At 39.2% G+C, this 23,732-nt stretch overlaps 1 protein-coding gene across 4 annotated transcripts in view; it reads left to right on the top strand.

The window, feature by feature from the left end:
- The first annotated feature begins 3,768 nt into the window (after positions 1–3,768).
- Phf3 (PHD finger protein 3) overlaps positions 3,769–23,732 on the top strand; it is a 58,998-nt gene continuing 39,034 nt past the window's right edge. For 2 of the 4 annotated variants that reach the window (XM_010617871.3, XM_010617870.3), the window contains exon 1: positions 3,772–4,037. In XM_010617871.3, the coding sequence (XP_010616173.1) occupies positions 3,794–4,037 (244 nt within the window). In that variant the 5' untranslated portion in view covers positions 3,772–3,793. Of the gene's footprint in view, positions 4,038–5,786; positions 5,806–23,732 lie in introns of those variants that run through there. The other 2 variants (XM_010617869.3, XM_010617872.3) reach the window with 2 other exon arrangements.

The raw sequence follows: 23,732 nt of genomic DNA, 5'->3' as shown, positions 1-23,732 counted from the left end.
ATGTCCTCTGGACACTCAGAACCCAGGGCCTATGGCACCTGCTGAGCCTTTCTTGACCTGCTTTTGGCCTTTTGTGACACTTCCTGCTTTACTCCCATATGGCATCTCACATTTTGTTTAGATGTGTTACATGCCTTTTTGTTTTGGTATATTTTTATATCCTGAATTCTTTGACCTTGAGCCTGGGTTTTTTTCCACTGGTGCTAATGATGATTCCTTGTAATAAGTATTTATTACAAAGAGTGAATGGATAACTTTAATTATAAACAGATTATCCAAATGACTTTAAAAAGTCAGTTTCAGATATTAAATGCTATACAAATAACATAAAAAAGTAGAAGAGCAAATATTAATTGTAGAAATACTTACTTAAAATGGACATGCTCATCTAGTAAATGCAGTATGCACTAAATCACAGAACAGAAAAAGGACAGTGATGCAAAAACTGGTAAAATCCTAATACAGTATGATTAAAGTAGCTAGTAGTAAGGTAGCAAAAGTAATCTTAGTTCTGCTAAAGGCGCTAACATTGTGCTAGGTGTTAATTAGGGAAATTTTCAGGCGCAGTAGTGAACACCTGTAACCCCAGCGATCCAGCAGGCGGAGGCAGGAGATCCACAGGGTTAAGGCCAGTCTGGGAAACAGGGAGACCCTGCTTCTGAAACAAAACAAGGAAACTAAGTTAAGGGTATCCAAGATATCTATACTCACTGCCACTTTCCTACATATTTATAATTACTCCAAAATACTACCTAGTAATGCAGGAAAACAAAGATAATGAGATCTAATTATGGAGAAAAAGAACTGATTTAGTATCTTTGTTGATAATGCAGACTTCTAGATTCTATCACGTTGCCGTTTCTTAGGCTGAAATTCTAAATACTTAATATTTGGCATTCTAAGTTTATTAAGACAGCAAGTTAATAAATGTTTTCAACATAATTGTGTTAGATGGCTGTTATCATTTTGTACAGTTTTTTCCTTTGAAATTGGTTGCACAGCCATTTGAAAGCACCTAAAGAAAATAGACTCAGTAAAATGTACCTCACAGAATACTAGTCTTATGATGTATCCCCTTTGAAAGTGTCTTCTTTGGACCCATAAATTTGGGGTGCTTTATATTCTATTTTGTCTTAGAAGATTCCCATTCTCATTGACCTAATAAAGTGTCTCATGCAGTGGTAGCTGTTGAGTAAAAAATCAGTTGAATAAAGAAAAAGTATTGCTAAAGAAATGTAACTTGGTTGCACTCAGTCTTTCTCCACTTTTGACCATGGAAACCTTTTTTCTTGATAATGCCTATTATATCAATCCAGGGAAGCACACCTTGTAAGCCTAACAGCTTGGCTAAAAAACTGCTGCAAAGTATGATTCACCCATCTTAGGGATGGCATGATTTACTTTTTTGTTTTTTTAAATTGATTTATAAAGCCTACATCTTATCTTTTGGGTTTAAACAATTGGCCACAGCTTCTGAAGGCACTTTTGGGGAAGAGTTTTATATATTTTCATAAACAGCTGTAGTACTGGGGGACCTGCTCCATTTAGAAAACTGTTTGGAATGGGCTGGTCTTCCGTAAAGCTTTGTGATCTTGAGTTGGGTGAACATAACTTCCAAGGGTGCTGAAGGTTGCCACAACTCGAAAATGCACAGTATGTTTGGTGTAACAGAAAGACATCAGGTGAAGTTTATTGAATTTACTGGCCTTGTGTTGCTGTGGGAATAAGTGCATTTTTTTCAGTAGATTCAGCATATGATTTTTAGAAGGGAAATTAGCAATTTATTTCTAGAGCTGGAGTTGCCTTTTTCTTTTTGATTCATCTGAGGAAAAAAAGATTACTAGTTGGATGCAACTCTGAAGAGAAAGTAGTTTAGGCCTGTGTTAAAGCTTGGAGTCCAGCATATCCAGATAAATGAATTCATTAGTAGTTCTGGTCTACTTAATTTTGCAAGCGTTAGTCAATGCTTTTGATTATTTATTTATTTATTTATTTATTTTTTGTACCGGGAATGGAACTTGGAACCTTGCACTTGTGAGGCAGGTGGTGGCACTTACTGGCTTGGTAATTTATTTGTAATTAAATTTATTATGTTGGCATTTGTTTGGAACCTAAAAACAAAGTAGAAGTATTAGTAATGTATGAATGAAACTTTCTTAGGTACTGAGAGCATGATGGAGCGAAAGGGAGTTTTTTTTTGTTTTGTTGTTTTTTTCTTTTTGGTACTGGGGATTGAACTCAGGCCCTTGTGCTTCACAGGCAGGTGGCGGAACCGCTGAGCTAAATCCCTGGCCCCAAATGGGAATTCTTAGGGGAACTTTTTCTAACTTCTGGTCAGCAAGAAAGAATGCATATAAAATAACCAGCTAGTGAGTAGAATAGCTCCTGTTTCCGTTTGGTGTCAGAGTTAACATTTCAGTGTAGAGATAGACTGCGAAGAGACAGGAAGTTTTCCATGTAGCAAGGGCTCAGCCTCTGTGCAAAGGTCCTTAGAGTGGGCCCTTCCCAGTCTGTAGTTCAGCTTGAGAGGCCTTGGGCCGTCTCATTTGAATTTGAATTAAGTGCATTTTCTTGGTAAAGTGAGGCCTGGGCAGCTGAGTGAGATGGTGTCTCAGGAAATGAAGGGCCTGGTCTGTGGCTTGGTGAGAAGGCTGTGGGGCCAATCCCCATTCCTTCATGATGCTGAACAACAGAACAAGGATAGTAAGAGATTCTCTTCATTTTGGGGGTTAAATTATATAAATGCAGGCAAGGTATTTATTACTGTGTGGCATGTGATACATACCCAGTAAATGGTAGAGTATCTGAATTTTCTACTCTCATTTTTATAGGGGAAGAATTCAAGGCCAGTTTAAGAGTTTTCTTAGATTTGGAGCGGATCTAAAAAACTTTGGAATTACAGAGCTGAGGATATTCTGTTTAATCAATGGAATTTTCTAACCAAATATTAATATTTTTAGTTGATTCCTCTTCCTACCCTAAAATATGTTGGTTCAGCTTTATCTAAAACCAGTATGGAAAATAATTCAGTACTTGAATTTGATAGTTGATTCTCCTTTAAAATTTGAGATGACTTGCTGAGAATTAACTTGTAGGTGCAGTTCAAATAGGAAACTAACCTGATACCCGTGTAGATATAACTCACTAAAATCAGTTTAAATACATATGACTGTTTTCTTGTAATTCTCATTTTATCCTAAAAGGAGACTCCCAGGAGAATATGTTTGCATGTGCACGTCTTTGCGTGCCTCTGTAGTTTTTGTTTTAATTTGTTGGATTTAATTAATATTTTCTTTGCATTTTCCTCCTCTACTTTCACAAAACAATTTTTGGTTTATACATTACCTTTCTGTAAATCATTTAAATGATTGGATTTTAGTTCTTTTACGTGGACCTACTGTAAAAGCAGTGTTTGATTTTTAACTTATGAAAGTGTTACGGTTAAAACATACGGTTTTATGTTTAAGCCATGTAATTCTTTCAAATGTGACAAATTAATGAACTATACATGATTTTTTTAAACCTAGAAATAATGAATTGAATAAACATTTTGTAGGATTTCTGGTAAAATAATACATGCATGATAAAGATAATTTAGTAAGGATTCGTTCCACATTTCCAATGTATATTCTTTTTAAAAAAGTGAGGACTTTTTTAAAACAAATTCAGAAGTGTGTTCTTAGACTCAAAACTATTAAAATAATTTGGTATAGGTGATTTTCAGTTGGTAGCTTTATTTCTTATGGTATTTTTTTTGTCTTTCTATAGGGTTGAAAGACACACAGAAGTCTTCATGGATATAGTTGATACATTTAATCATTTAATTCCTACTGAACACTTAGATGATGCCCTATTTCTAGGATCCAACCTGGAGAATGAAGTCTGTGAGGATTTTAGTGCAAGTCAAAATGTCTTAGAGGACTCGCTGAAGAACATGCTCAGCGATAAGGATCCTATGCTAGGATCTGCGAGTAACCAGTTCTGTTTGCCTGTTTTGGATAGCAATGACCCCAATGTCCAGATGCCTTGTTCAACAGGTAATTCTTACTTTTTTTTTTTTAGTCTGCAATTTAAAAATGAAAAGAATTTTCAGCAACTTTTTTTCCTTTTTGAACGATGAGGGTAGTGAATTAGGGTTCTTTCCTTTGAATGTAAAGCTGCTTTTCCAGGCATCAGAATTAGACTTTATAATGAATTTTCTTCCAAGGAGTGTAGAGTCGTCTTTAAGAGTATCACAGATGTAGGTAGAGAGGGACACAGGACTTGTCACCAGAGTGGAGTTCTTTGAGGATTCCCGCCCTTGCTATTCATGAGGATGTTGGTGCAGTAGTGTAAACGGACTCTCCCGAGCAGGCAGGGATGGCTTTGAAGGTTGGGAATCGGGCCTCTGTCCTTCCCAGCGCTACACAGCTGGTACATTCTTTGCTCCAGTTTTGTATGATATTTTATATATCTGCCTTAAAACCGGAGAAAGAACTCTAGACTGGTGCTGTCTTGTAAAGTAACCCCTTAGCCACAGGTAACTGTTGGTATCTTCAAATCTAGTCCTAATCAATGTGCTGTAAAATGCACAGTACAGTTTGAAGACTCAATGTGAAAACTGTTTCATCAGTTTTTAAGTTGCTTACATGTTAAAGTGATAATTTTGGATATTGGTTAAATAAAATTAATTTCGCATTTATTTATTTTTTGAGACCAGGTCTATGTTGCCTATTCCAGAATTCCTGGGCTCAAGCAGTTCTTTTGCCTCAGCCTCCTGGGTATCCAGGACAATAAACAGTCCGGGATTATTTTGGTTTTTCTTGAGCCAGGGGCTATTTGACAGCTTGAAGTAATGCATGTGATCTGTTACATTCCGTTGGACAGCACTGTTTCCGAGTGGTTGGAATAACAGGAAGAATGAGGACTGTAGCTGGCGCATGGCTTACATCTGCAATCCCAGCACTGGGAGGCTGAGGCAGGAGGATCACAAGTCAAACCTAGCTTGGGCAGTTTAGCAAGACCTCGTCTCAAAAAAGAGGCAGGGGATGTAGCTCAGTGAGAAGGCCGTGAGTTCAGTGCCCAGTACTGCAATAAATAAAGAAGGAAAAAAGAAGGTTTTTAACTTTCTGTAAGACTAAACTATTCTGAATTAGAAATTACTCTGGTGTCATGTTAGTATAGCAAAGAAATTACTATAAACTTTGAAGTAGTAACTGTTTTAGAAGTTGAGTTTGGGGAAAAAAAAAGAAGTTCAGGTTAGATAAAGGTAGATCAGTCTTACCATTCCCTAAGGTAATCCACGGGTTTATGTGATGTTGGTTTGTTTTTCAGTAATGCTAGACTCCACCTTAAGTGCAGTTTTTTTTCATTACCTTTCAACATTTTCTGTCTTTTAGTTATGTAGTAGGTGTGTGGTTGACCCACGAATGTGTCAGATTACTCTGCCTGAAGGCCTTAGCTTCTAATACCAGGAATCTTCTCATTTTAACCACTCTTCAATACTGGGGGATTTTGAATTGCTTGCTAATTATGTATCTGAATTATGTACATTTTGTTGTGTTATCCAATAGGCTTACATTGTTGTTGTATTCTAAATGTTCTAAAGCTTTTAAAATTTTGTTTATGTATACATTGTTTTAAGTTTTTTACTTTGGTCCTTGTGTCAGTACAGTAGTTCTAACTATCTTTATTGTTGTTATTAACACTGTAGACAGTCTTGGTCGTGTGGACGATGTTTCCCAGTTTAGTCTACCACCACGCCACACATTGATTCCATACTTCTACCAGGATGTGGGGTACAATCTGGAGTTGGAATTGGAACAGGTATCAGCCTGTTATTTCGACTCTCTAGTAATATAACTATTCCTACTTAGTGTCCTCTTTTAAAATTTGATTTTTGTTGAGTTTTTATTGATGTGGAAAGTATTCAGTTTTGGTTAACATTTCCTTTCCTGTTAGAAGAATTAAAACCCCCTCATTAGAGTATTTAACTTTTTTGAGTTTATTAGTACTTGTTTCTGATTCTGTTTTAAAGTTCAACTTATATAGCATTAGTTTCTGAATTTTCTTAACATTTGTTTGCTGTAATTATTTATCTTAGATTCTGGAACAAACTATATTCATATGTGCGTAGTATGTGTGTTTTTAAGTTGTCAGTTATATGAAGAAGCTTACAATAATGATAAAGCTCTTCAGTTTTGATTATTTAACTTTCTTTGTGCTATTAGGCAGGGGTTTTATCTTAATTAGTTCATAGGTCTTTTTTTGTTGTTGTTTTTTGGTGCTGGGGATTAAACTCAGGAACTCGAGCTTGCCAGGCAGGCACTATGCTGCCAGTCTACTACCCTGGCTCTAAAGTTCTTTTGGAATATTTGGTTCAGTAAAAGGCCTACACATTTTCTAATGACCACCAAATGTACAACACTTGAAAATTTTTTAATTTTTTGTTTTGGAAAATCAGATTTAGGACAGCTTTTTAAAGAAGAAATCTTATTGTAACCATTAATAACAATGTTTGGATGGTAACTTCTTTTTTTGGAGACAGAGTCTTGCTATGTAGTTCAGGTTGGTCTTGAACTCAGGAGGTAGCCCAAGCTGGCCTCTGAATTTGCAGCAGTGCTCCTGCCTCAGCCTTCTGAGAGCTGGTATTGAAGGCATGCACCACCATGCTTGGCCAACAATAACTTTTCAGGTATTCATAAATTACTTCAGCTTTTTATTGCAAAGTAAAAACACACAGTTCTTACCTGGTGGTTTTTACTTGAATCTATATGGTTTTTACTAATAGCCTTGACTGGAGAAGCCAAATAGGGAAATGTCCATATTCCTAAGGACAGGTGGAGCTGTGAATTGTGGTTATGATTTCCCAGCGCAATCAGCAGACCAGTAGCTGCTATATTTTGTTTTCTGTTATGCTGAACTAGATTGCTTTTTGTAATTGTTAAAAGGTGACTTTTTTGTTCCAATAGTTGAATGATTTGCATTGTTTCATTGCCTCCACAAGTCTTACCACAGCTTTAAAAGTTATAAAAGTAAGAAACAAAATTACTGTTAGTACTGTGAGATGCCAAAAATTGGGATGCTGATTGTTTTTGAGAGAACAGCCTGTAGAGCCCTGATCCTCTTTGACTGTGTGGTATTATTTTACAGAATGCTTTTAACTGTGGAAAGTACTACTTTGCATATAATTTTAAGATGTGCTGCCCAGGAATACATTGTAAAAGAAAGGAAACAGATGAATATTGGGTTTGAAATATTTGACCTTGAGTTTTGGCATTCATTGTGTTTTTTGTATGGGGGAGGGGTGGGATCGGGACCAGGGCCTTCACTGAGCTACAGCTTTTTTTAAAATTTAAATTTGGAGACAAAGTCTTGCCAAGCTGCTTGGTTTCCCAGGCTGGCCTTGAACTTCGCATCATCCTGCCTCAGCGTCCCAGAGTGGTGGGAGTACTTTGTAGGCATGTGCCACCTAGAAGTCATTTCTTTATGCAGTACATTGAAATTTTCTGTGACTGTAACTTGACTGATTTCACTATGTAGGCCAGTACTGCCCAGTGCACTGCCCAGTGACGCACACTGTAGATGTGTGCACCGAGAGCAGCCTTTTCTGCACACAGCATTGTACACGCTGGATTTAAGTGAAACCAAGATGCCCTTTTCCGGCTGTGCCATGGCTTGCAGAGTTACTCACTAAGTTAGAAACACTGCTCCTATGGCGTGGTTTTCAGAGATTAAGCAAATTTAAAAGATCATTGAACTCTTAGAGGTACCTTTCATATTTGCTAAGAATTGATTTATATCATGTACTTAAATGTTTCTGCAAATGTAAAGGATAATATCTGCTAACATGCACATTGTGATCATTTTCCAATCTTAAAAAAAGAATTTTAGCTTGTTCTGCCTTCCTTCGGAACATAATACAAATTGACTGGTTTCACAACTTTCTTAGCACTCATGTAATTTAGTCCCATTTTTTGGCACACACATTTTAAAATGACAATATACCTATATATGGGGTACAGTGTGATAATTTGGTATATGTATAGAATGTGTAATACTCGTTAATTAGCATTTCAGAGCTCCTCACTTAGTGTTTGTGTTGGGAAACTTGGAATTCTTTTCTTGTAGCTTCTTATGTAGTAAATCATTGTAAACTAAAGCTACCCTCCTGTGCTGTAGGGTATTAGAACTTGGCTCTTCTATCTGACTGTATTAGTATCTGGTAGTCAGTGTCCCTCTGCCTTCCATCCCCTTTACCTTCCTAGCCTTCAGTGACCACAGTTCTCTTTCTCCGGTGGTACCCACACTTGTAACTTCCCATGAGTGAGAATGTGCATGTTTGTCTTTCTTGTGCACATAGTTTTAATTTGGAATTGTGCCTTTGAGGTTTTAAGGTGCTCCATCATTAGAGACTGAATTTGAGTGTAATATTGGGAAATATACCACACTTGTTCTGGAAAAATGACTTTTGTGACCTTGTGTGTCACTGAGATTAATTTAGAAGACATTTGCAATTTCAGTTAGCTCCATGCTGCTTCATGGACAACATTTTCAATTGGATAATGCACCAACTCGAAGCATAGCAAGTATTCTCTAGTCCAGTCAAATCCAGTTTTCAGTACTTGTACTTTTTCTTGGGAGGTGTGTGGGAGCTGTTTGTGTAGATTAATTATAATTCATGATTTGTACGGGAACTCAATTTTTGTTTGTTAGTGTTTTGAAACTTGTTTTCTTTGATATAAGAGGTATCTCTTATACCATTGTCCAGACTTTTCAGAATACCTTTTAAAACAAGAAAATACAGATTTAATATGTGAAAAGTCATGCAGATACTATTAAAATATAGTCAAAGTGCATACTCTTCATTGAATATTAGAAAATTTTAAATGATTTTCTAAACAAATGCATGACTTTAAGAATAAAGTTTTATTTCTATAAGATTAATGTGACTGTTAAATGCCATTCAATATTTACTTTGGCCTTAATGTATTTCATTGCTTCTTTAAATGAAATACAGCTTAAAAGCAGTGTGATGATACCATGTGAATTGCTTTGTTATTCCTTTTGTTTCTTGCCATCTTATATCTTATGCTTTCTGTGTTTGAGCCTTACTTAATTTAGACATTTCTATAGATTTGTCAGTTCTTCTCAAAACAGGTATTTTCCATTAGTCATTTCTGTAAGTTATCTTTAAACCCCCTAAAAAATTAAACTCAAAAAGATGAAACAAATAATAGTTTTAACATAAGCACTAAAGTATCATGCATTAAATTCAGAGAGATAATTTTGGCCCAAGGCTAGAGGTTTCCAGTTTATGTTTATTTTATATATTTTGTGTTTTCTCTCTTGTATTTCTGCTTGATTCTGTTTACTTGTGCTTTCCTTAGCTCGATGTATGATAAAACCAAGTATATTTTACTTTGCATTGACTATTTAATTTTTGGTCTTTTTAATTTAAAATGTGAAATAAAATTAACCTTCTTTTCCATCACTGTATTTCTCATATCTTAGTTTCTTCTTATCATTTAGCATTTACCTTCATTACATTGTCTTTTTGAAGCCTATTGTTTGTTTCACTGAAAATCCCAAGCAGGAAAAATAACCTTGGGCTGAGAGAAGCACAGCTTTATCCTTTTGAGTTGATGACCACAACAGTTTTAAAAACTTGGTTTCTGTGCTGTTCCTCATAACAGCTGCTTTTTGGGAAGGCTGGAGGTGTCCTGGGGCTCTGATGAGTGAACCTGTTTCTTTTTGCTTTCCTGGGCGTCGTTCCTCTGTCTCCATCCATTCTTCCGTCTCCTGTGTGTTCCTCTGTCATTTTCTAGGCCTCTTGCACCTCTGTCAGCCGAGTGCTCTCTGCTCTGTCTTACTTGTGCAGCTGTTCTGTTTTTTTGTGTTTTGCTCGATGACATCCTTACTTGACCACTGATCTGTTTTTGTGGAGAACACAAAGCCAGGTCTCACTTTCTCTCTGCCGCTTCAGGTACTGCTGGTTGGCTTTGTAGAGTCTGGGGCTGCCCATGGGTTGCCTGATAAAGTCTCGCGCTCTTTGCCTTGGCCTTCTCTGCACACCACCCTTGGGGTTTTCCTTGTCTTCTGGTGATCTGACAAGTTAGTGATGTCTGTAGGCTTGCTTTTCACTTTTTTGAAGGGGTCATGTAGGGGACCTTTGAATTTGGTGAGTGACTCAGCTTTGAGAAGTTTTGTTTTTCTCTGAACACATACAGTAGACATGTTGGCTCACGTTTCTTATTGCATCTTTTCTATTTTGTGTTGGGTGTTTTCAGAGAGGCATTGTCATGTTTCTCTATATTTCAATATTTGATTTTGAAAATTAGTTCACCATTCCTCAAACTCTTGTGTTCTTTTTATTCATACCATTTAGCTAGTAGTCTGGTTAGAGGGATGTGTGATCTCGTGTTCTGAATTAATTAATCCTTTATTAATTAAATTAATCTGCTTACTTTGCTCCTTCCATGATGTTTCGGGTCTTCCCCAAATGTCTCATTATCTTTGATAGGTTGTGTTTGAACTGAGAGAAGTAGGAAATTGAGTTGTGCTGTGGGATAAATGGCTTTAGCTGGATACTTTGGGAACTTTTGGATAACAGAACAGAAGCATCTGACTAGGATCTGTACTGTTTCCTCCAGTTTATTCAGTGTCAGCCTAGGGGTAGGAAGTGACTTCTGTGCTGACTGTAGACCTTTGTCGTTGATGGAGTGGGAAGAGTGGGCGCGGACCAGCAGTGTTTAGGCTGCAGTCGGTTTCCTACTCTGGCCTCACTCACTTTGTAGTCTCTGTTCCATTTCTGGAGGCTTGGAGAGCTTGCTGGACAGTTACTCTCTTTTAAACTTTAGCTCCCTTTGATTCTGAGCCCTCATTTTTTCATGCTATTGTATTAGTGTCTGCTATTTAGCTTTCTTTTCATCTTCTAAAAATCTTTCATCTGCTTTTGGTCTTCTTTTTATTATCTTTATTGATACAGATTTTGGCTTTTATTCTTTTATTCCCATTTTAATGAGATTTAGGGGAGTAAGAGAAGATAAAGATGTATAAAGCTTGCTGTGTTAAACCAGTGACTCTTATTTCAACCCTAATATAAAATTACTGATACCTAGTAGTTCTTAAGGATTTTGGAATCCTGCCCATTATTGCTTTGTCAGTGGTGAGTTTTAAGCTGTTATTTCTTCCAAGGTTAGTTTGCATTTATTTCTTTGCTTTCAAGATCTTTTTAACGGTTAGAAATGTTGTTTTGTGAAGATAATAGAGCTATTAATATACTTCACAGCGTTAACAGGTGTACTGTATTAGAGTTCTCCAGAAAAAAGGAACTAATCGTGTACGTGTGTTGGGCTGTGCATTTACTGGGAGAGAAAGTGACTTGTTGAAAGAATTGGTGACATGATTATGAAGACTAAGCCAAAATACGCCAGGTAGTATGGCAGGCTGGAGACCTAGGGAGGTTGGGTGTCGCAGCCTGAGCAGAAGGCACTCAGGTTGGGAGCCCAATTCTCTAACCCAGGGGATAGCCGTCCTTTGTCTCCAGAGGCTGCAGCTGATTTAATGGGGCCTGTGCACTGGGGGAGGTGATCTCTCATGCAGAGTGTGTGGTTACATATTAATCTTATCCAGAAAGTACCTTTGATGTTTCACCAAATACTGGGTTCCACATCCTAGCCAAGTTGACATAAAATTCACCAGCCCAAAAAGGTACCAAAATTTGGGGCTATGAGAAATTATTCTTTTGGTGGGGGGGCAGGAATTGAACTCGGGTCCTTGTGCTTGTGATGCAGGCGCCAGAACCACTGAGCTAAATCCCTGGCTTGATAAATTATTCTTTGAACTGCTAATTTATATTTATTGTCAAGTAACTTTAGTCTCAGAATTTTTGAAAAAATAGTTAAAAGGTGAGTTTGCTGGCAGAGATAGTTTATAAAGAAAACCCACATTTCTTTTCTCACAAAATACATAGGAACTTTATAAAACAGTATGTGTGGGTCCAGGGATTTAGCTCAGTGGCGCCACACCTGCCTTGCAAGCCCAGGATCCTGAGTTTGATACCCTGGTACCAAAAAATAAAATGAAATAAAACAAGTGTGTTTACCAAGTACTGTACAGAAGTACTTGCAGCGAAGCCTCATTAATCTTCACAAGAACCCTAAGAGCTTAAATACACACTCTCATTCCACTTTATAGCCCACTGAGTGAAGGCTTCCAGGGTGATGAGTTTTCCAGATTCACAAATCAGCAAGATGCAGAACTCAGACTGGAATAGAATATTGAGCTTCTCTGCCTCTAGGTACATGAGTATGGATAAGATCAAGGCTTCATACTAATCCTCAAATTTTATTCGTGTTGTAGTCAACAAAATTAGGATGACTTCTTAAAATTTTTTTTAAAAAAGAACAAAGGGAATAGTTCTTTCTTTCCCTTTTAAAGAACATTTGTAGGTGAGGCTGATTATGCACTGATAATTCTTAAAGCTGGGGCATGATGGGGACAGTCACTGGCCAGTGAGTCTTTCGGGCGGAAGTGCTGCTAGAGTTCAGGTGAGGCGGCGCTAGCACCTGTACCTGCAAATCCCTCTACCTCTATCAGGTGAAATGTTGATTCAGGGTGGGGAACTTCCCCTCATTTCACAGTTGAAGAAATTGTGGCTTAATTATATAAACATTGACTTGAAGTATTTTGTTAAAAATTAGTTGTTTTTAGCTATATTCATCCATCGAATCTCTCTTCTGCCACATATACAAACTTGAGTAGAATAACTTTGTTGCCGTCGTCTGGGAGCTTAAAGTTTAGACTAGGAATAATTTTTTTTTGGTTTTTCTGAGGAGGGTAGTAAGGATAGTTATGCAAAAGCATTAACATACACTTTTTGGGATGGTGGTTTTGCCATTGGTCTTGAGTGTCCCTAACTCCCTTGCTGGGTAAGCCAAGAATGAGGGCCCTCACCACACTTCTTGGACCATTTCTCAGGGCTGTGATTGCAGCAAGCAGCCTTGAGGAATGAAGCAGTAATATTCGCTTCCTCACCCCTTCCTCTTGCTTGAAGAGCAGGCTTGCTTCCTGTTCACTACAAAAGCAACACACTTTCTGTACTGTTTCTTCCCTGTATTTCAGCCTGCTGCGTTCTTAAATGTCTGTCTAGGACACCTGTGTATTGACTCTGGGAAACTAGGGGAGGCAAGGGGATCTGGGGTAACAACATGATCATGCTGCGAGCGTTCTGTGCCAGGAATGACAGAATTGGTCTCTGGAGTCTTGTATGTTCTGTTAGCAACCATGAATACAGGAATAGTTTGGTTTATTATTTTGGAAGTTGGTTTAATCTTACTCCTTTCGTAGATCTTGAAGTTAACTGTGTTTAATCCTAGAAGTGATTCATAGGGACTTTCAAAATATTTCAAATAATGAAGATAAAAAATTAAATTTAATACTTTACCTCCATGAAGACCCAGGTTACATCTATATCTTGTTCTGGTAGGCACCAAACATTTAGTAAATATTTTTGGTATTTAGTAAATTTTGACAATAAGAACACAAAGGATAAGTGTGTATATTAGTCGTCTTTGTCACTGAGATGTAGTACCCAACACCCACAGTTTAAAATTCGATCTGTAGCAGGCTGAACCAAAACCTCATGGAGGAAAGGGCATGGTAGTATATAGCTGGTTAGTTCATGGTGGCTGGGAAACAGCAGAGGAACCCGCCAGAGAGGAATGGGTGAGGGCTCAGACGCAGCTCTCGTGGTTGTGCCTCCACGAGCCACCCATACACGTCCAGGAACTTGCTTTACTAATTTGCTAAGTGTTTCTTAATCCAGGGAAGTTGGTACATCAGGTTTAATGGTCACAGTCCACCACTTCACACCCAAATGCATCTCCTTAAACTTTACTTTATCTCCATATAAAGACAACAGCACATTTGAATTCCACCTGACATAATGCAGCTATCCTGGGTATAACTGGAAAAACAATAATCCCTTTCCCAAAGTGTCAACAGTTTAGTATTTTTTAAAAGTTCAGATCTTAAGTCTTCTGAGACTCAGACTCTTAGCTGTGAGCCCCTGAAATATCAGAAAGAAAATTAGTGACTTGTAAATATTCTCGTTACAAAAGAGGAACAGTAGGATGGAAAGAAATTGGACCAAGGAAGGCTAAAGCCCTGCAGGACAAACATTAAACTCTAGCTCTGTGTCTGGCACCTGGGCAAGCTGTGGGGGGAATGTGGAACAGCCTGGACCTGTGCCTGCTGCTTGTAGCCACACGGCCTCTCTCCGGCTGGATCCGCTCTTGTCCTGTAGCTGTCCTTGGCAGACACTCTGTTCTGGCCTCTCTAGTTTCCCGGGTTACCACTGCACCTTTGTCACAGCTTTGGGAACTGTGCTCGGACTCCTTGCCTGGCCTTCCAAGTCTACCTGTGGAATGTAGGTGGAAGATCCTCAGACACCATAACCTGCATTCTGCATGCTAGTAAGCCCAGCATCAGTGGATGACATCATTATGGTCTGCTGTGAGTGGGAGCAGTAGCTGGGCTTCCTTGGACCATGGCTGCAGTGGCCTCTTGAGTGCAGTGAGGTGCATCTTGGGGAACCAGTTCTCTGGGAGGTCCTTCTCAGGCAGGGGGCCCAGGAACACTGTTTTCAGAAGGAAGGCTGAGAGTTTGTTCCTGAGCCTGCAGTGGGTAGGGTCTTGCAGGTTGGCAGGATGCCCTCAAGGCATGTTTCTTCCTGTCACTGTTCCTGTCTGGAGTATTGGGCTTGACATTATCAATTGTTCATTACCAGGCTTGCTAGGAGCTTGTGTAACTTCCGGGGTCTGTAGAGGTGTTTTTCTGACTGGGAAGTGCTTTGTTGTCCCCGTGGAAGATACGGCCAACCTTCTCAAAGGGCTTTGGGAGCCATCCTAATCAACAGCAGTAAATGCATGAAGCCTTGTAGTTTCAGACTTAATCGAAGATCTCTTTGGCAGAATTTCTGGTTTATAGTCCATTTTTTTTGGTACCAGTGCTCAAACTCGTGGCCTTGTGCTTGCAAGGCAGGCAGAGGAACCACTGAGCTAAATGCCTGGCCCTATAGTCCACTTTTAAAATGCAAACTTGCAAGTAAAGCTTCTGTGTTCTTTCTTACAGGATATATTGTCCAGTGGTTATCCTTGCTGTTTTCCATTTATTGCAGGATTGCAGAATTCCTTGCTGCCATTTTCACTACTGTCACTGCTGCCTGGCTTTCTTTGGAACTCTTTGATCTGTGTCTTCTACCCTGTACTCTTCTCTATTTGCTTTATTTCGAGTACTTCCCAAAAGATTTCTGAGCTGGAGCTATTGGTGTTGGTTGTGTTATTTTGACACCTTTCTTCCTAAAATACAGTACTTTGCTAGTTCTGATCTTCTGTTACAGACTCTTTATCTTGGCACTAACTACCTTAGTCATAAATTAATAAACATACTTATATAATAGGTGAGGTAAGTTGTCTTGAGACGCTTACAAAGAAGCTTGTTTATAGGATATCCAGCCTGGTGTGGTGGCGCACACCTGTAATCCCAGCACTCGGGAGGCTGAGGCAAGAGGATTGCTATGAGTTCGAGACCAGCCTGAGTTACATAGTTCCAGGTCAGTCTCAATTACATAGTGAGGCTCTGTCTCAAACCCCCCTCCCCCAAAGTATAGGCTATCCAAAACGATGTTGTTCAATACTTGCTTAATCTAATAAGCCCTCTTTTTCTGGTCAGGCTAATTTGCTCTGATCAGAGACTGAGGTTAGGATGGAAGTATTTTGCTGGAGGGGTTGCAAAACTCTGGTGGGTAATCATCTCAGAGAACAGAGAGAGGATGATGTCCCCTTGTGTAGAGTGCACATCAGGGGAGTGAACATTAGTTTTTTTAAACAACATATATTTATTGCAGCCAGAAATCTGGCTTGACTCTGCTTTGGGTTGAAATCAAGTTGTTGGCTTGTTAGATTCTTACAGGGAGCCGTTGGGAAGAACATGTTCAGGCTTGAGTGAACAGTAATTTATACAGATACTTTTATTTGAAATGATATTTAATAATTTGATTACATATGGTAGTTTTAATAGCTTTAAATTTTTTCAGTAGGAGAAATGGCATGTGTGAAAGAAATTGCATTGTAAGACTAGTTTGAAAAGCTAGTCTACAACTAGTTTTACGGCTGACTTGTAGGTCTACCTACTACCGCCTGCTGTGGTGTGCTCTGATTGCAAGAGAGAAGCAGGGTGTTTTTTTTTAAGCTATAATATGACTGTAGTCAAAATTGGAATTAGGAGACTTTGTTTTTATCATTTGCAAATGTAAAGTTACTAAAATATGGTTGACAGTATTTTGGAGAGAGGGCAACTCAGATGTTAAAAGTATCTTAAATTGTAGTTACTGTTGAAGGAAATCTAACAGTTACAAAATTGTATATAATATAGTTAGTTACCTTAACTTGTATACAGTTATGACAAAATCAGTTCAGAAAATGTTTAAATTTGAATTTATTTTTCTTATTTAGGAAAGATTAGGAACGGGTAAATTAACAGCTTAGCTTTCAATGCATTTTGAACCCCTGCCTCTGTTGATTTAGAATCATAGAATGAGCTGTGGGTCCCAGTATTATTGTGGGGAAATAAGAAAAAGAAGTGTTTTAGACATTTTGAAAATATATGAAATGCTTGTTAGTGGCCATCTTGGGTTTTATTTTCTGGATTCTCATCTTCACGGTCTGTCTTTTCCTTTTTTCCTGAATTCATTTCAGTCTCATTCTTTATCTGCACTCCAGGCTTGGTAATCAGAATTTGTTTTCTTACCTTGTCTGCGGTCTCAGTTTAGAATCTCATTGTTTATCATGTTAGTGTGTACAACTTGAAGCCTTACTGATAAATCCTTAACACTTCCAGAACTATTTACATTATTAAAGATTTGTTCTCATTATGTGATTTTGAAATTATTTGATGTTTATATGTTTTCATGGGAAGTCTTTAGGGCAAAACAGCTAGTATTTTTTGCTATTTTATCAACTACTATTCTTTTTTTTTTCTGTACTGGGGCTTGAACTCAGGACCTTGTGCTTGCAAGGTAGGCAGCGGAACCACTGAGCTAAATCCCTGGCAATAACTACTGTTCTTAATGTGATAGTTGTTTTTCCAACTTGATCACACGTACATAATTTATCATAATCATGGAACGTTTGTATACTATATGTGTAAGCATCAATATTTACTAACCTGAGGTAGTTTATGAACAACTTTTCATAAAGTGTTATTTTACATTGTAATTTAAAAATAATTTTGGTGTTGTGCACCTACAGTCCTAGCTGCTCGGGGCTGAGGCAGGAGGATTTCTTGAGCCCAGGAGTTCACTTAACCTGGCAACATGATGAGGGCCTCATTTCTTAATTTTGGTGTAAAGGCTGTCAATCAAGGACCTCTGAGCAAATGCAGTGTTGAGCTTTTATCTTCTTGTTTAATTAACTCCATAATTCTAAACGTTTTTTTTTTTCTGTAAAGAAGAAAAGTGAATAAAATCTCTGAGCCCTTTACTTCCCTGTATTTTGAGGATGCTGAAACAAAAATAATTCTGATAACAGAGAGCTGCATCTTTAAATCTGGAGTGGGCTGCGTCGGTTGATCAGCTAGCTGGTCAAGGGTGACTGTTTCAGGCTGTCTTCTGTCCGGGAGGGGGAGCTCTTGAGCCGGAGAAGCTGAATTTCTCAGTTCCTGGTGGCAGTGGTGCTGCCCTCCTCTCGAGGTGTGACTTGCTGGGTCACCATGACAGGATTTTTGACCATAGTTTTAGTTAGGGTTAGGTTCAGCTGAGAGGGATAGAAGAGACCAGATGACTGTGAGAAGGATGTTTCTTAGCAGGGGAGTGTGGCTCACACCTGTAACCTTAGCCCTGGGGTTGCTGAAGCGAGGCAGTGTTTTCGAGCTCAGCAATTGAGTGAGAACCTGCTTCTAAAAAATGTCTTTCCCTTTGACCTGCCAGAGGTCAGTGAGTGTGGGCCTGGGTTCCTACAGTACCCGGCTGGAGCTCCTTCCACTGTGCTTTGCGGTGTTTTCTTTGTCTCCTCCAGCGGCTCAGTGTGGTCCTGGGTCAGTCGGGGAGGGAGAGAGGGGTAGGTAGCTCCGATCCCTCCCTCCCGAATGGCTCCGGTTTGCTGTCCCTCCTCCTGGCCCGAGCGTAGGCCGCTCCCACATGCACAGTCTGGCCTGTCGAGTGTAGTTCTCTAAGGGCGACCAGTGGGGGAAGTGGCTAAATGGACCCCGAGGCGGCAGCTGTGCACCTGTGTGAGGAGGCCCAGATCAGTGCCTTCCTAGCTCCCGGGTCATCTGGGGGTTTAGAGGAGTTTTCAGAGTTGATTCTGCCTCGACTTTTCCAGGGTGCATAATTCAGTTTTCATTTCCTAAAATCTGGATCTGTTCATAGAGCGTGATTATTTACTCGTACATTTATCGGGGTGTTGAATTCTGGCGGTGTTTATCCCTGCAGGAAGTAGGTATCACATTACTGCCTGCATATCTGAGACTTTATTAGGATTGATATCTAAACTTTTTTGATTGTATTTGTTAATGACATTTTCAGTACACAGTGCTTGCAAGCATGCTTATATACTTGCCCTGCTCTGCTAATTTCTTAACATTCTTTATATAAGACCTATATTTTTAAGTGACCTAAATAAATATTCTTTAAAAATTAAATTATTAGAACTTTTTGGGAATGCACTGATTGTATTTGCTTAATTATTTTTGAAGATTTCATCTTATTCTATTACACTTATTATGTGTATGGTTCTAATTGAGTTTATTATGATCCTGGACTTTTATTTATTTTACTTTTTGGTGCTTTGGGGAGAGGATCTTGCAGTATATTCTAGGCTAGCCTTGAACTCTACGTAGCCCAGGCTGGCCTCAAACTCCTGATGACCCTCTTGCCTCGGCCTCCTGAGGGCTGGGATTGCAGATGTGTATGTGTGTGCTTGTGTTTACTTGCTTTGGTTGTCTTTTACATCTTAGGCTTAAGGTTTCAGACTGGACTTTTGATGCCCTCCCTTCCTGACCCTGTCTTCTGGTACCATTAATTCCTACAGTCTTTCCCATTTCAACATGGCAACTACTACTTTGCAGTTGCTCAGCAAAAACCTTTGACATTGTCTGTCACTTTTCCCTTCACAGTCCACACTTGGTTAGCAGTCAGTCCTGTTAGCCCTGTTTGCAGAATATGTCCAGACTCCAGCTGCTTTCTTCTCTGTGGCCATGGTCTTAGACGTTGCCATCTCTTACCTGGGCCCTTGCAGTGTCCTTGCTTCTGTCTGCCCTTTGGGGTTCCTTACGGCCCTCATCTCAGAAGAGCACAACAAGTGAACTAGTGACCCTTGGAGGACGAGATGATGTCACATTTGAGCTCAGTGCATTAGTGATGCAGCGCTCTTGTGCAGAGAAAAAGTGGCAGTCTGTTCTCTAGGACCCCACTCAGTGTACACCTCCTATCTCAGTGGTGGTGACCCTGTGGCTCTCGTGCCACCGTGTGCTGTTTGTATCATTGAAAGCTCTAGAAGGATCGCATCACTGTTGCAGGTACTCTGACTAGAAAGCCTTTCCTATGTGACATCCTTTTGGAGTTAGAAGGGGATACTGGAGAGCAGATACAGTCACAGGCTCCTTCGTCCATACTTCCCCATGCTCTCTATGACTTCTCCATTCATCCGTCCTTTTGGGTGGTTGGGTTTGGTTTTTTGAGGCAGAGTCAGGCTGGGTTTGAATTCAGTGTCGCTTTGTAGTCCAGGCTAGGCTTGAAGGTATGGTCCACCTGCCTCAGCCTCCCGAGAGCTGGGATTACAGGCATGCTCCACTGCATCTTGTTATGTTTCGTTTTCTTCCTATAACTTACCATCTCACTTGCTGTGCATTTTGTCTCACTGTTGACACTTGTTCGGTTGGGTTTTGAGAGGGCATTTCATTCTTGCCAAAGCTGGCTGTGACCTGGAGCTCCTCTTGCCTCCGCCTCCTGAGTACTTGGAGTTATAGGCATGCGTCACCTGTTTGACCATCATTCAAATGAGGCTTCGTGGAAATACTATTTTGTTTTGGGGCCAGGATTTCATTATGTAGTTCTAGCTGGCCTTGAACTTGTGGTGATCTTCCTGCCTTATCCTCCCAAGTGCTGGGATTGCAGGTGTGCACCACCACGCCCACCTGGGAATGGTGTTTTCAAGTTTATTTTATGGAAAACATCAAGCACATAGAAGCCGTGAGAACAGCATCGTGAAGCTGCACACACTCTATGCAGTGTAAACATTTGCTAACTGGCCGTATCTCATCTGTACCTCACTCTGTTCCTCATGCCCCCTTTGCTTAGGATTACTTTGAAGCACAGGCCAGAAATAGTGTGATTTTTCTCTCTATCTTAGCATGTGTCTCTGAAATACAGTGCTTTGGAAAAAGCAGCTACAGTAACATTATGCTGCTGAAAACGTTTAAAATATTAGTATTTTTATATAGTCTGTCCCCTCTATAATATTTTATAATTTAAATCATTTGAAGTAAGGTTAGTACATTCAGTTAGTTGGTGTGCTATTTAAGGGTTTTAGTCTATTTTTTTCTGGACATTTATTTGTGTACAAAACCAGGTTATCTGTCTCGAGAATTCTGTATCCTTGGTATCTAGAATAAAGTAGGACAGTGTGTGGCACAGTAGGTACTTAGTGAATATTTTTAAAGGCATTAAAGGAAAATAACTCATGTAAGACAATTAAAATGCTGATCACTTGATACAATAATCTTGGTAATCAAAACAGTTTGGGTCGTTGGGAAGGAGTAATAGGACAGGATGTGGAGGGCTGTTGAAACCCTTTGAGGTACGTGACCATCACTTGTTGAAGATCTTGTTGCTTGCACGTTAGGCACTGTGTTTGAACCTACATTGGTCTATTTTCACAGCAATCAGTGAAAGTTGATTCCATCTACATTTTCCCAGTGAAGAAATTGAGGCTCTCCAAGTGAGTCTTTCTGTGTTCTGTGTTCTGGAAAATTTTTTTTTTTTTTTTTTTTTTTTTTTTTTTTCTAGTTTCCCATTCACTATGTAGTTGAGACTGACCTGGAACTCACTATGTAGCCCAGGCTGGTCTCGAACTCACAGTGACCCTCCTGCCTCAGCCTCCCGAGTGCTGGGATTACAGGTGTGCGCCACCACGCCTGGCTTGGAAAAATTTTTTTAATGGAAGATCTTTTAAACATTAATTTTGTTAGTACATTTTAGGTATACAGTACAGTTACTTTCATCATTGGAAATTTGTACCTTTACATAATTTATCTTGGTTCTCATTTTTCCCCATTTCCCTGCCCTCCCTTCACCCCCTCTACTCCCTATATACAAAGACTTTGTTTTCATTTTTTCCTTTTTTCGTATTAATTCCATTCCCTTCTTTCCTCTCCCCTACCCCTCCCACTTCCCCTTCCCCTTTGTACCTTTCCTTCCTATTTCACATTGTCTATTATACCTTTTAATCCTTACTTACACTTTCATTTTCTCACACCAGAGAAACTACTTGGTATTTACACATGTGTGTCCTATTTATTACACTTAAGAATGTGGCCTCATTTATTACAGTTAAGAATGTGGCTTCAGTATGCATTCATTTAGCTAAACAGAACATTTTTAATACAAGGTGGACTAGAAAATGTGAGTCCTGTGAAGTAACCGTTATTTGCATTTTGTACATATGCTGCCGAAGTGAACCCAGTCATTTGCATTCTGTTAGCTTGTGCTCTTTTCCTGGGATTGTGTGAGAGGGAGTAGCTCAGGGAGCAGTTACGCTGTGTGCATACGCCTGCTTTCCCTGGATGTGTCCTTAACCCAGTGAAGCCTGAAGTTTTGCGGGGAATACACTGAACTTGCTTTGTTTTTTAGGAGTGGAGCCTAGCTTGGTGTTTGTGCTGCCAGTGTAACTGGTGTGTCCTGAATGTGAAGAGCTCTCTAGCGTGCCTGCCTTCTGGTTCCCCCTCCGTGTGATGTTAAAATGACTTAAATCCCAGTTGTTGAGAAGTGTAATAAATTTAACTCCAAATGGTTTGTCCCCTCCCCATTTCTCTTTCCTCTCCCTCCCCCTCCCTTCTCCTCCTCCTTCTCCTCCTCCTCCTCTTCTCCACAGGTAGTTTGGAATTAATCGTCTGGAGTAAAGTAGTATTATTGTCAAGACAGCTTGACTTAGACTGGGCTAGAATTTCGAGCCCTAGGTCCAATTACGGTAACTTGAGGTTGTGATGTAAATTTAAGGAGATTTCTGTTATCATAGAAATTATGCCAAATCTCAAAATGAGAATGTCAATTTCGTAGTAGATTGTGTGAGGGAGAAAAAAATGTACTACTTTTTCTGCAGGACATGAGGAGTATCTTTGCCTCCAGAAGAATCAGCCAGTTGCTGTATTTTTTCTCGTTTCTTTTCTTTTTTATGGAATTCACAGTGACTTTTTGGTAGATGTATTGAATAAGGCTGGCCATTTTTTAAAAGTTATCAAATACTGCATCTTAGTTTTGTGTGTGGCAAGAGGAGGAGATAAAGGTATTGTCTAAGAGTAGGCAGTATTCTGGAAAAAAATCATTGTTCTTTTCACCTGTTAATTTTTCTTAGCAGAAATACTTAACATCACTACCTTTTATAAATGTCAGTACTTGGGAGAATTTTAGTGAGAGATGATTCATTCTGTACTGCAAATATTTTTAATCTGATGAACACACTGGGAGACAGAAATCTCAGACACCTTTTAAATTGGTCGATTTATTCTGGAGGGAGGTGAAGAAGTCAGGGCGATGCTCATGTGGACTCTAGAAAGAAAATGTGACATAAATATAGAAGATAGACTTTTTAATGAACTATTGGTACTCTTTCGATAAACATAATGATCGCATTCATCACAGGGAATTTGTATCTGTACATAATATATCTCAGTTCTTTTTTCCCTAGTCTCCTTCTCTTCCTTCAACCCTTCTTCCCCTGCTTATTTAGAAAAGCTTTGTTTCCATGTTTTCTTCTTTTCCCTTCCTTCCTTTCCTCTGCCCCTCCCCATTCCCCTTTCCAGTTGAACATTTTCTTCTTACTTCCCAAAACAGATCAACCATTTTGGTCCTTATTTAATCTTTCAGTTTCTCACACAAGAGAAACAGTACAGTATTTAAACGTTTGTCCAATTTATTTCACTTAAAAGTATTGTCTCAAGGTGCATCCATTTACCAAAAAACGTCTCATGATGATCCTTCTTTGTTAGCAGAGAAGTACTCCATTGTACTTTTTAGAAACCCACATCTTTTTTTATCCATTTATCCATTGATGGGCATCTGGGCTGTTTCTAAGTTTTAGCTGTTACAGACTGTGCTGCTATAAACATGGTTTGTTTAACTCTTTCGGGAAGATACCAAGGAGGGGAATAGCTGGGTCAAATGGAACCTCTAGTTTTAGTTTTTGAATATTCCCATAGTGATCGTACCAGTTTACACTTCCACCAGCAGTTGAGAAGGGTTCCTTTTTCCTACAGCCCCTCCACCATTATTGGTTCATTCTTGATAACAGCAATTCTTTCTGGAAATGGAATCTCAGCATTCTTTTTATTTTCATATCTCCAATGACCAGTGATGTTGAACATTTTTAATATATTTATTTGCCATTTCTAGTTCTTCATCTGAGGAATGTCTGTTCATTTCAAATGGCCATTTTTGGACTGTGTCTTTAAATTTTGGGGGTCTGATTTTTTTTTTT

The sequence above is a fragment of the Fukomys damarensis genome, unplaced genomic scaffold (assembly GCF_012274545.1).
Source record: "Fukomys damarensis isolate Sample0158 unplaced genomic scaffold, DMR_v1.0_HiC HiC_scaffold_27, whole genome shotgun sequence".
Taxonomy (NCBI): Eukaryota; Metazoa; Chordata; class Mammalia; order Rodentia; family Bathyergidae; genus Fukomys; species Fukomys damarensis.
This window is presented reverse-complemented; position numbering and strand designations above follow the sequence as displayed.